This window comes from Leptinotarsa decemlineata, unplaced genomic scaffold (genome assembly GCF_025532065.1).
Source record: "Leptinotarsa decemlineata unplaced genomic scaffold, Ldec_3_MD MMD2_tig00000035_RagTag_RagTag, whole genome shotgun sequence".
NCBI lineage: Eukaryota > Metazoa > Arthropoda > Insecta > Coleoptera > Chrysomelidae > Leptinotarsa > Leptinotarsa decemlineata.
In genome coordinates, this window is record NW_027412540.1 from 24,405,480 (window position 1) to 24,419,612 (window position 14,133).

The 14,133-nt window shown below is 35.0% G+C and overlaps 1 protein-coding gene across 2 annotated transcripts in view; it reads left to right on the forward strand.

Annotated features, from left to right (window-relative positions):
* Window positions 1-14,133, forward strand: part of kl-3 (dynein heavy chain 8, axonemal kl-3) — a 126,173-nt gene that overhangs the window by 75,581 nt on the left and 36,459 nt on the right. For both annotated transcript variants that reach the window (XM_074172077.1, XM_074172078.1), the window contains exons 40-43: window positions 887-1,157; window positions 2,820-3,049; window positions 9,466-9,682; window positions 12,865-13,183. In XM_074172077.1, coding sequence (XP_074028178.1) covers window positions 887-1,157; window positions 2,820-3,049; window positions 9,466-9,682; window positions 12,865-13,183 — 1,037 coding nt within the window. The remainder of the gene's footprint in view (window positions 1-886; window positions 1,158-2,819; window positions 3,050-9,465; window positions 9,683-12,864; window positions 13,184-14,133) is intronic.

Sequence of the window (14,133 nt, forward strand, 5' to 3'; positions counted from 1 at the left end):
TCCGACAATCCATATTGGTTTGCATAATTTTAATTTTATTTAATTATCATGACTTCCTGCTCATTTTAAGCAGTTAGGATTTATGTACTATTATATTTAGGAGCTTTGTCAATAAGAATTCTATTCTTCAGATAATAAAGCATGCTTTGATTTGATTTGATTTGATTGGACAGTGAAACAGCCGTCGATCTACCTGGCAGGGAACCATTTTGGTGATCAGTAATAATTTTATATTTATCCAGAAAGGAAAGCATTTTACTGTGGATACATTTCTCAACAATTTTGCAGATGACTGACAGTACCGTAATGGGTCTGTAGTTGTCAACTAGATGGGGGTCACCCTTTTTAAAAATAGGGGTAACAACACCGATTTTAAATATTCCGGAAAGACTCCTGATTCAATTGATACGTTTATCAAATGAGCTAATGGCTCGGCTATACATGGCACAATACTTTTAATTACTCTGGTGTTCATCTCTGCTTCTGCGTTACCAAAAACGATCTTTTTTTTGGATCAGATCGTCAAGTGTGGTGGAAAGTGAGGCCTCTACGACAACAGGAAACGTTCTGAACAGTGACTGAATACCAATGAGCCTTCCAGACACTTCACAAAGACGAAAACCGATTAAAAAAGACCATGGTGTAGCAGTCAGCAGCTGGTGTGATTCACTATAACTGCTTCTGACGCAGCAGCTGGCACTGCTATCATTTTTTTCTCTTAAACGTTACACAAAACATGGTTGCATCAATGGCAGCAATGATTTTTCTTTAACGATGCACACACCCTGTATACCACGATAGCAACCATGTTTTTTCTTTAACGTTCCTTTAATCTGAACAAAACTTCCGGAACAATTTATTATAAAGTAATTTTTTATCGTTTCAGAACAAATCGGTTGCGGTTACTTCTGCATTGAGAGATTCACTCAAGAAATCGTTGATTTCTTGCCAGTTTTCGTCCCTCTCACCCGTCACCTTTGGCAAAATGTTAAGAAGAAGATGCTACCTACACCGGCAAAGTTCCATTACGTTTTCAATTTACGAGATTTGTCGAGGATTTGGCAGGGGATATTAACAGTTCAGAACCTAGAATGTCAAACGAAATCGAAACTCATAAAACTTTGGAAGCACGAATGCACCAGAGTTATTGCGGATAGGTATGAAATCGTAGACTGAAATGATTCATATTTTTTTATATTCTCCCCAGAAATTTGTCAAAGACATTTTTAAAATAGGAAAGAGTAGATTTTCCCTTGACCAGCCCTTCGTTTATAGTTCAAGTAAACGATATAATGCAACCTACCGTCCAACAGCTCCCCTTTAATAATATAGTTAGGAAGCTAATTAATTTCGTTATTCAATCATCATTTCTGATTATATAAGAATCAAAATAACGATATAATATATAAAATTAAAATGTATGTAATAATATATATAATAAGTATTTCGTTTATATAGGTGAGTGGGAAAGTGGGGATTCAAATAATAGGGTGATAATTGAAAATACTTCTGAATAATACCATATAGTCTCTTTCAACTGAAATTACTATTTTAATCCTTTTCTGCCAGTCTTCTTTGGTGATATTAGATACTTCTATTACCCTCTTATCAAATTTTGGAAAATTATTTTTACGCCAGATGCTTTGTTTCAATTCCAAATCAACTCGATGGGATTGAAAACAAAAAGAAGAAGTGTCAGTATGGTGTTTCCATACTTTTCAGCAATACCCTCAAGGGCATTGTTTGCAGGCATGTTAGGCGTACACATTCTCGAACCATCAGTGCACCCTTTCGTTACTGTGTCGTGACTGTCATACCAAGTTTCGTCCAGATAAAAAATTTGCCGTTGTTCTTGTCTATATTTAGTTATTTGTTTTAAGTATTTGTTACGCAATTCCATTACTTTTCTGCTTTTCATAACTGCTTGACGTTTGTTTATTATTTTAAATCTAAATCCTAGTTTCTTTATCCAGTTCTGAAGAGTTTTGTCACAGCAGCTCAAGTTATGGCCGGAAGTATTCAATTTCTTCCTTATGATTTCAGTTGTAGGAATCTCATTGCTTTTGTAACAGTCGTATACTGTTTTTTTCAACGACTTTATTAGATGAACATCTAAAGGTTTTAATAATCCTGTATTACATCGCGTTTTGCGTTCATAAGGTTTGTTTTTGGCTATTTTACGTACAGTTGAGAAAAGAATTTCGGTCAAATCTGATGTTGCTGGTAATAGTTTGTTTCCCTCGAAACCAAACTTGAGATGGAGATTCTTATAAACATTGAAACATACTTTCTGTGTTCCAATTTTCAAATGCAACCGAATCTTATTCACTGGTATCTCTTTTTCGCATTTTTCACCATCGCTATTGGGTCCAAGGGTGCCACATTTTGAACAGATAAGTAACAAAAATGTTGAGTAATCATAACTGCATCAATATCGAATTTCAACACTCAAATTGCGATCAGTCCCTGAACTGAACATTGACGACACAACCGCGATTCTTATCCCCACATTCTAGTCATCACCGTATCATGACTTCAAATTTTATGACTCTTCAGCCAATCATAAAACTCCGTTAGTAAAAATTATCCAATACGAACCGCCAATTCTTCAGCCCACGTGGACTAATTCGCAGCTGCATTATTTCTCTGTATTGGTTTTTTTGCCTTTGAGATGCCGATAGCTTTAAGTATTCACAATGAAGGTTACTTCGACTATATCTCAACACAAAAACTCTAACCACCAGCTACAACAAAAGAGGGGCAATAAAACGTTAAATCAATATTTTTTACTAATATGTATGATAATCGTATTTTATCAGATGTACTGAAGAAAGTGATCGTACTTGGTTCGTGAAGGCAATGCGAACCCAAGCTGAAGAAGAGCTCGGAGAAGACTTCCAGTACTACGAGGACGAAGACTCATATTGGGTTGATTTTCTTCGAGAACCACCTGAAGCCACAGGTGACGAGCCCGACGATTTCAGTTTCGAAGCTCCCAAAGTATACGAAGAAATTCCTAGTTGGGAATTTCTCAAGGAAAAATTATTCAGTAAGTGAATTACTATTACTCGAAGTATTACATTACGCTTTTATTATATTATTGAATAGGTATTTCCTAGTTTTCATAACAGAAACTTCCAAACCATCAGTGTTAAAACAAACCTGAACTTTCATATAAATAAACCAAAATTATTTAAATATCGTACGCCTCTCTGCAAGAGACAGATTAAGAAGGCAAACACGTCTGTAATTTCCAAGAATTTAGTGACTACTATTCAAGAATAATAGTATAGTTAGTTTCTCTCAAAATATATTTGTAAATAATTTTGTTTCGATTTAATTCCACTGGATGTATACACCCAATCTCCTTCTAAGGTATGGTTCAGCAGCAGTTCAGGAATGACACGCCTGAGGTGCACATGTCACCCCGGTTTACAAAAGCATAGCTTTTGCTATCGGACCGAGGAACCTTTTCAGGTCCCTCTGTTACGGTAAATGGACCTTCTCCATTTAGGGGTATAGAACTTGGGTTCTAAATCATCGCTATGGGCCATCAGTTCCCTCACACCCCCCTACGACTGAGAGGAATGAAATTTGAACTGGCTAACCCATTAAGATTGAAGGTTATCCGGATATACATCCAGTGGGGTCCAATGACTAATGGACGATTTACAGCTTCTCGTGGCCCAATATACATAGCAGATATGTAAGTCGGAAGTGTCTACAAGTAGCTATTGCCATCTACAATGATAAATTCACACTACATAATTGTGTTTACAAATAGGGCTTTAAGAATCATCACTTAACCTAACCTACAAATTTGTTTGCAGTTATTTGAATTATTCAAGTGATAATTTTCCTAATAAGCATGGATAACAAGAGTGCATCAAAAGGGGGCAATTAGTTGAAAGTAGGTATCACTAAGACACTTTACTTTGAACAAATAGTATACTTCTCACAATAATAAATCGCTGCAACAAACATATAAATCCTACTCTACTCTACTCAGCAATGAATTAATATCTCTCGATAACATAGCAGCTTCAATTATTCATATAGTGCATAGCTGGACTATCGACATATAGTGCAGTTGCTTCTTACATATAATATAAAGTTATTAATTTAATAATCAATGTAAAAAACACACGCTAAGGTTATAAACCCCTGTCTTGCGACGCACTGACACATATTTAAAATGCATGGAAAGTGAAATGAAGTTAACAGAAGGAAGAATAAAGAATAATATTTAAAAACTATACGTTTTAAGAAAATAACTTCAAAATGAATTCTCATGTAACATAGGATCCCAACAGTACGCTATACAGGGTGTTTGCTAACTACGCTACTTTGATTCGTAAGATCATTGCTTCATTTCTGAGATACAGTTATTTGAAGTAATAAGGCGCCTATTTAGCCCGAACTTGATTGGAATTATTAGGGCCAGTGGCGTCTCAGTGGGCACCACAACCAACAATATTGAGGAAAAAAATAACGCCATTTACTTTTTTGTAGTTTTTAAATTTTTTATATTGAGCAACAGAAAATACAACTTTTTCATCGCTTGTGTTTTCTTCATTTTCGAGAAAAATTACGACTGCAATCGATTTGTCATTGATTGTCTGACACTGACATTGAACAATGAGCATTTACGAAAGAGAAATATTTTCAATGATAATGTCACTCTTGTCATTACATAACTAATATCAGATATCTGAAAATTTTGACATTATTAACATCAATGCGCCAATTTTATTGAATTTTTTCATCAATATTCAATTGTAAAACTCAGATTACTTGTAACTATTTTCGGTTTTTTTTTGGTTCGTTTCTATTGTATTTCACTTTAGCGTCCTGACCAAGTCTCGTATTTGACTGAAAGTCCCGTTAGTCCCTACTTTCCATATACAGGGTGATTCAAAAGTACTTTGACAAACTTCAGGAGGTGATTCCTCACAATATTCTAATATGAATTGTCCAAATAAATAAATGTCTGGAAACGCTTCGTTTCCAAGATACAGGATGTTGAAGTTTTTTTTTTATTTTCGTTTTTTTCAAATAACTTTTGAAATACTGAACTTAATTAAACGAAACTTGGTAATAGGAGGTTTTTGAGGTGTTGAATTCGAACCTGATGTTCTTATTGCTCTTACTCGTAGGGGGCGCCACCTACACGTCTTTTTCTTTTTTAAAGATTCATAACTTTTTTGGGCGTATTTCTAGCACATTTTTCAGTAAAAAAATCGATTTTTCTATCATATCTACGTAAATAAGCTACCCTTGTTACTAGTCGCTGTAAGCAACCGTTTTCTAAATATTTGGACTTGAAAACTTCAAGTCGATTATTTGATAATCGATGAATGTTGAAGTTATTACGAATATTTTGCATTTTTCACAAGAATGCTTTGGAAATAAATTTGACGTTTGTGAGTAGTTTTGGTAATTACATATTTTGTGACAGTTAGACGTTTTGTTGAAGTTTCCGTAAGTAGAAGTAGAAAACACTTATTTTGAAAAAATGGATTATTTAAACAATACCTAATGCTCATTTAGCCGATATGCATTTCGTTTATGGCCTTGCGGATGGCAATGCGCGCGAAGCAAGACGTATTTACCAGGGTGCGATTTCCTAATCGAGTACTGCCTTCAGCTCCAACATTTGCTAGTCTCCACCGTCGTTTGCCAGAAACAGGTAGCTTTAAGAGGGCAGCTGATATTATTGGAAGACCACGAGCAGTCCGAACCCCAGAATTGGAAGAAGCTGTTTTGAACGCTCTCGAGGAGAATCCAGAAACAAGCACAAGAGTAATTGCTGAAGCTGTCAATTCTACTCAGTCCACAGTTTGGAGAATTATCCATGATCAACAGTTTTATCCATACCATATTCAAAGGGTACAATCTCTTTTGCCACGAGACTTTTCCCAACGCATTACTATGTGTCAATGGTTTTTGAGAAAATTGGCTAGAAATCCTCAATATTTAAGATATGTACTCTTCACGGACGAGGCAAACTTCTCCTGAAATGCTATCACAAACTTTCATAACAACCATGTTTGGGCTCTCGAAAATCCGCACGCAGTTAGTGAAAGGCATTATCAGTATCAATTTTCTGTAAATGTATGGGCGGCAATAATTGATAATTACTTGATAGGTCCTTTCTTTCTTCCGCTCCGACTGAATGGCGCAACTTACAGACACTTTTTAGAAAATGAATTGCCGGGACTACTTCAGAATGTACCATTAGAAATTCGTATCCGCATGTGGTTTATGCATGATGGGGCTCCGGCCCATTTTAGCGTTGTAGCCAGGGAATTCCTTAACACAGTCTATCCAAATCGATGGATCGGTAGCGGTGTAGAAGAACGTAACCAGGCGTAGGCACCAAGGTCCCCAGATCTAAACCCGAGAGATTTTTATTTTTGGGGACATTTGAAGTCACTAGTTTATAAGACTCCAGTAGTGAACGGGGAAGATCTAAGAAACCGAATAGTAGACGCCTGTGAAACAATAAGAAACACACCAATAATTTTTGAGCGGGTACGAGATTCAATGACTAGACGACTGACTGCCTGTATCTTCCCTGAGACATTAATATTTTTGGAAAAAACCCATGCCTGGGTTTTTGTGCCATTAAATTGAACCTGGTTAATTTCACCCCAATAGGCTTGTTTCGTGCTATTCAAAATGATACTGGTTTGCTTGTAGACTGATCGAGTTAGGTGTATATTATACCTACTTATCGAGACGAATCGGTCCCAATACCTTTTTATATTTGTAAAAAAAAGAAAAATTCCAGAAGCAAGAGTTTACATTGGCCACTTGTCTGCTGACCAATAAAATTGATCGTGTCTACAGAGGTGTTGCCAAGTGTCAATTATTTCAACAAAAATACGAAGGTTTGAAACATTAAAAAGAGTACATTGTCTCATACATTCAAGAGAGATAGCTGACTGAGTGGCAATATGGCTAATATATAACGTTGAATTTCTTATTTTTGGTGAATGGCATGAATGCATAATTGATTCATTTTATTAGGGTTCAAAGCCTTCGAGAACCATTTAAAAATATAGCTCGTTGAATTCTATTCAGAACCATGGTTTTAAAGTACATTTTATTTCATATGGAGATTTTTTTCATGAATTTAAACGTTGAAATTTCTGTGATATCAACATGAAAATGTTTACTGCCGGAGATATTTCAAAAAATAACGTTTTTATTGCGATTTGTGTTATTTGGATCTCATGTATAATCAATTCTCCCTTCCAATGCATTTTCTACACGTTCTTCTTAGATTTAGTTGTCGGAACATCAAAAAAGCCAACCCAGTTGATCCAAGTACAAAAGTCACTACAGGATAAACCGAGAACGCGCCACGGCTCGGGTTACAAAATATAACTCAATGATACCCATTAAACTTTTTTATTGTTTCAATCGATTTTATTCAGTTCTACGAAAGTTACGTCTGAAGTAATCATGGATCCATTTATAAGAGAGTATCAAAATGAACCCGTTCAAGCACATCAAATAAAAGAGGTCACAGACTTCAATGTACATTTGATGAAAGGACTCAGCGACTTTAAAATTTTCCACACCAATATAAGAAGTATTGCCAAAAACATAGATGAACTTTTCATTTATTTAAATCAGTTGGAAAAAAATTTTGAAATAATCGTATTGACGGAAACTTTCAAAGTCACTGATGCTAACATATATGGATTCATACTGTTTGTCATACAAGGCTTCTTAAGAAACTGGAAAAAATTGGCATGCGGGGTAAGCCGCATGATCTATTGAAATCGTATCTCTCAAACCGTAAACAAGTAGTCGATATTGATGGTGCAGTAAGTACACCAAGGACGATTACCTACGGGATTCCCCAAGGTACGGTCTTAGGCCCCCTTCTGTTCACCGTCTATATAGACAGCCTATTGAAAATGACCTCTGAAGGAACTATTCTGAGCTTTGCAGATGACACAGCAGTATTTTATAGTGACGATACATGGCAACAACTGAAAGCGAAGGCGGAAAAAGATTTCAACAATATTAATAAATGGTTTTTATACAATAAACTTACTTTGAATGCGGAAAAGACCAAATACTTACCCTTCACCTCCTATATTAACAATTTGCCGAATATGGGGCCATTGAATATAAACCAGAATATATCAATTCCAGAAGCCAGCTCCATTAAATACCTCGGTATAAAAATTGACCGACATTTGAAATGGGATTTACATATATCGTATCTCACAAATAAACTTCGAGGATTCATATCAAGATTCAAACTCTTGAAAGAATACCTTGATATCACCCATTTGACAACTGTGTATTATAGTTTAGTTCAGTCCCAACTTTCATACGGCATAATAGGATGGGGAGGAGTAAATGACACACTTAAATTGCCTCAATATTGTACAAAGAAAAATTCTTAAAATCATCTTGGGCAAAGGAAGGATGTATCCAAGCGATAATTTATACAAAGAAAGTGGCATTTTCGATGTTAGACAACTCTATTGCCAAAAAATGTTGCAGAAAATATATAAAAATGAAATTAAAATAACACGCTCGGATCACCCATACAATACTAGGAGACAAAAACATAGTGTTGTGGTTCCGAAATGTATCAAAACAGTGGGACAGAGACACTGCAGCTATCTGGGTCCAAAAACTTGGGATTTTCTACCTAAAACCATTAAAACTAGTCAAAACTACGTTAAGTTTAAGAAACAAGTAAAAAATTGGCTAAATAGTTATGACAGAGATATATTCCAAAAAATTATTTTACTGTAAAAAGTGCAAAAATTCAAACCTGTTATAATTTATAAGTTTTAACAAATTGTTTGTCATATTCAAAAGACAATGACATATATCTCTAATAAGAATCTAAATGTGACTTTTTACCGACTGTGATATTTATCTCATGTGATACCTTGCATAAAAGTGTTAATCATCTATTGGTGATATTTGGATAATTTGTAATGTGATATATGTATATTATGTTTCACTGAGATTTCAAACCGATCGTGTTATTCACTTGATCTGGATGCGACGCTTTTACCGACTCGACTGTGATATTTATATCATGTAATATCTTGCATGAAACTGACAACCAATCATTGTGATATTTTAAATATTGTATTATGTGCTACATGAATGTTTTTTTTTTGTCTTTTTTTTTGAATTTTTTCTAGAGGCTATATCACGCACAAGGAGCAATCTTGCGATTGTTTCTTCAGTGATGCTATTGTTTATTTATGCATCTCTCAAGCACTACTGATATAAACTTATGTATTCAATATTGTAATTTTTTGATAAATAAACATTATTATTATTATATCCGTCAACGGCCACATGCAGGGAACGTTGTTTCAGGAAGCAGGAGGACCAAACACCAAAATGATCTATCATTTTCAGATAACAGATTTCATAATTAGTATCAACAATAATATGGGCGAATTTTCATTCTAGGTTTCATGGACCAATACAACGAAGCAGTGAGAGGTGCAACAATGGACATGGTTTTCTTCCGAGATGCAATGATTCACCTCATGATTATATCGAGAATAATAAGAACGGCGAGAGGAAATGCCCTTCTCGTTGGAGTAGGTGGATCAGGGAAGCAAAGTTTGACAAGGCTCGCTTCATTCATTGCAAACTATAAAAGTTTTCAGATACAACTAACCAGGTATGTGACATAAAAAAATTAAAGCCTCGATCAGGCGGGACCTGATCATTTTCCAGCATTCATCATTAAAGATTGTGCCTCAGCGCTGGTTGAACCACTAACAACTCTAATTAATATATGCCTGAAAACATCAACTGTACCATTAATATGGAAAATGTCGAAAGTCTGCCCAAATTTCAAAAAAGGAGATAGAAGTGAGATAAAAAATTACAGACCCATTTCTATCATATGCAACTTTTGTGAAGCGTTTGGGATGCTTCTTGAGAAGACAATCTATTGTCATGTCAGCAACATTATTAGCCCCAATCAACACGGTTTCATGAAAGGAAGTTCAACCACCACCAATCTTGTAACAATCACTCGATGTATTGCAGAGGGTATTGATTGTCAGTCTCAGACTGATGTCATCTACACTGATTTTTCAAAAGCGTTCGACAGACTTGACCATGGAATCCTGTTCAACAAGCTTTCGACTTTTGGGTTATCCAATGAATCAATTACCCTCTTCAAATCATATTTTTACAACCGTAAGCAGTACGTCCAACTCAATGGCCTCAAGTCTATCGAAAATATAGCCACAAGGATCAAGTCTAGGACCCCTACTGTTCAATATGCTCATTAATGATATCGGAGCTGAGATTGATGTCAATTTCCTTTTATACGCAGATGACTTGAAGCTCTATCACAATATAACATGTTCTAATGATTGCGAACGTCTCGCCCTGAATTTAAACCGCGTTGCTACATGATGTTGGAAGAATAATGTATCTCTCAACATATCCAAATGTAATGTCTTCCTCACTGAAAACGAATTTGACTTTACACAACTACGTCATAAACAATCTAGTTCTGGAGCGTCCTGACACACTCACTGATCTATAGGTGTTACTTTTGATTCATCCCTCTCTCTCAATAAACATATTGACACTACTCTAACAGCAGCTTATCGCATGTATGCGATATATAAGTTATAACTTATAAGTTATACATGTATAACTTTCTCGTCAATGTATATGTTCAATTTATTGTTTTTCGCTCATTTCTACTGCCCTGAAAAAGCTTCCCATTAGAAGCGAAAGCTTGGCAAAGTAAAGCAGAGCTTGATTTTTGATTTTTGACTGAGAGACCCTGTTAATCTATTTTACCGTATATATATATATATATATATATATATATATATATACTATATAGGGATATTTTTAAAATTGGCAATATTTTTTTTTTAGATCGCTTTAAGGAAAAAAAAGTTGACGGGTGATTATTAAACGAATGTAACTTACAACAAAATTTATTAAATGGTCAAAAATACTGAGTGCGCATATAAGCAAAACTAAAAAAAAATATGGCTCTTCTTTGGCACCCCGAAAAAAATCATAATACAAAAAAAATTGGAATCAGTACAAAGTATGGCCTCCACGCTGGTTTATTACGGCCCTACATCTATCGTGCATCGACAAAATGAGATTGTCAATGTCTTGTTGAGGTACATTTGCCCATTCAGCGATTAAAAGCTCTCTCAATTGAAACGTTGTGTGAATGTTCCCCATATGCGGAGTAATTCTTCGTTGAAGCATGTCCCACACATGCTCGATGGGATTCAGGTCCGGTGATTGTGCTGGCCATGGCAATACATCAACTCCTTCGTTGGTGAGCCAGTCAGTCACTAGACGCGCGACATGTGGACGAGCATTATCGTGCATTAGGTGGAAGTTTTCACCAACAGCACCAGCAAACGGACGGACGATAGGTAGAAGAATGGTGTCGAGGTACTGTCGGGCTGTGAGGGAGCGATTTGGAAAAACGAGATCGGTTCTGCCGCCGATCATGATTCCGCCCCATAGCATTACTGTACCACCTCTGTATGTGTGGACTTCCTGGACGTGTATCAAACGTTCATTATTTCCAGGTCATCTCCACAGTCTTACTCGACGAGAATCTGGATGAAATCCAAATCTGGATTCGTCTGTAAAGAAAACTGTGGCCCAATCATTTGCATCCCAGTTTTGATGTTCTTGACACCACTCTAATCTTCTACCGCGATTGCGACCCCGTCATATTACTTCACTAATAATTGGCTTTTTAATTGGATTTCTACAATTATTTGATGATTTATTCTATTCAATAAAGTCAATGAAATTATAGAGATCCCGATGAAGAGACAATAAACTTGATACCGACCATCAATTTGATATTATCAGTGTCAATGATAATAATAATATCAAATTTATTTACATCAAAAGACGAATCATAACTACAAATTATAATGTTTTGATAGGTTGAATAGCTTGGATAAAGAAAATGGATAGAGTCTTTAAAATGTCACCAGATAATACATATTTCGTTTAATATGCAAAATGTTTTTAATTCAAGTTAATGACGAATTTGATTTTTTTTTCCAAAAAGCTAATTTCTACATTTGTATTTATTTGTAAATTTAATATTCTGATTATTTTATAGATCTGTAGAAGGTAACAATTCTAAATAATAAATTTGATATTTCAAATATAAATAAAATGTTTAAACAAAATTAGTTTTCACCATATTTTAATTATCTTCTCATCATACAGAATATATCAATGGAAAATTTATATTAATACCCTCAGTCCGACGACTATTAATATTATCTTAAACGTATTATCAGAAAAAACATCGAGCGGTTCTTTTGGCGGTATTTTCGCATTCTTCGTCAGTGTTTTCGCGTTCTTTGTCGCATATACATATGTTAATTGCTCGTTGGTGGCGTCTTCAAGGGATATAGAGGGTAGACATATCTCAATGATTTTGTGGGTGAATTGCAGTGCTATTTGCTTGAGACCCGACTATGTTGCTTTCTTTGATGTAGCAACAAGTTTGCATTCTTGAAATTCTTTTACTCTCAGACAATACTGAACGAACTATAGTATATTTTCTTGATTTCATACTCATCTAGTAAGTAGTTGTATAGCTCTTTAAATAATTTAATGAAAATCTCATAGTAAATGAAGAATTATTCTACAACAAGCATTGAAAATTTCGATTACCCCATTATATAAATCTGGATTGTTAAAATGTATCCATTATTTTTACTAATCGCTGAAATTTTTTTTTTCTATATATTATATCTGTATTATGTTAGTATTATCAGAATTTTTCAATAAGAGATTGGACGATTGATCAGAAAAAGTTTCTTTTCTTTGTTCTAGGACTTACAACGTCGGCAATTTGATGGATGACATGAAGTTTCTTTATCGTCAAGCAGGTTTGGTGGGCTCCGGTATTACATTCATCTTCACTGATAACGAAATAAAAGAAGAAACTTTTCTGGAAAGCTTGAACAACATTTTAAGTTCTGGTGAAATCGCCAATCTCTTCGCGAAAGATGAGTTGGACGAAATACAATCTGAGCTGATACCGGTGATGAAAAAAGTTTTCCCTAGAAGACCTCCGACTGTAGACAATCTCTATGATTTCTTCCTTTCTAGAGCTAGGTCGAATTTGCATGTTACCCTATGTTTCTCGCCTGTAAGTTGCATCATCATTATGTCTGTAGGTTCTATACCTTTTTATTTCCCAACGCTTAAATTCTGAACTTAGAATATTTGTAGCCAAAATCTCGATAGCCATCGTTTTCACCTGAATTGTCTCCGGTCGATTTTTTTCCATAGCTCAATCACCATTTCGAGGCACCAGTTTTCAGTCGATAGATCACATAAAAGAGAATTTGCAGCAAGTACTGAAGTCGATCCAAAGCGTTTATAAAAGGGAGTTAATTCCTGGAACTTTTTTTATATAACCTCTGGTAGAAGACCATTGTATCTCAAATTGGAGTGCAGTAGATTTGCGAGGAATAAAAACTCAAAGTCGTCTCCACAATTTAATGTCGCCATCGGATGTTAGTGCGGTAAAACCATCAATTAGAACATGTTTCGAACCTATATAGTTTCATCATCAGCTAATATTCAAACTTCTACAATAAAAGGAACAACACGTGATAATTCCTTTTCTTTTCCATTATAAAATAAAAAATAGTTTATTTACCAGGTCAGTTCTTTATACTGCATTGTATCAACTATTGTTACATTGTTCTTCATTTTATTGTAGAAGTTTAAATATTAGCTGATGACGAACCTATACTGGTGCGAAACATTTTCTAATTGATGGTTTTACCGCACTAACATCCGATGTTGATATTAAATTGTGGAGACGACTTTGAGTTTTATTCCTCGCAAATTTTTTTATATAGTCGTATCTGGTTATGCGGATTTTATCCCAAGAACACCAAGTTCAATAGGTTAAAATGCCTAAAAGTCAAAAATTTTTGCAATTTTACTGAGTAAATGATTTAAATATATATTAAATTGATAAATTGTCAAGACCGTAGATCGGAGGATTTAATATTAGACTCGTATCTCTGATAATGGCACCAATATGCAATTTCTATCAACCTTCACATAGAATGTGGTAATTATTTG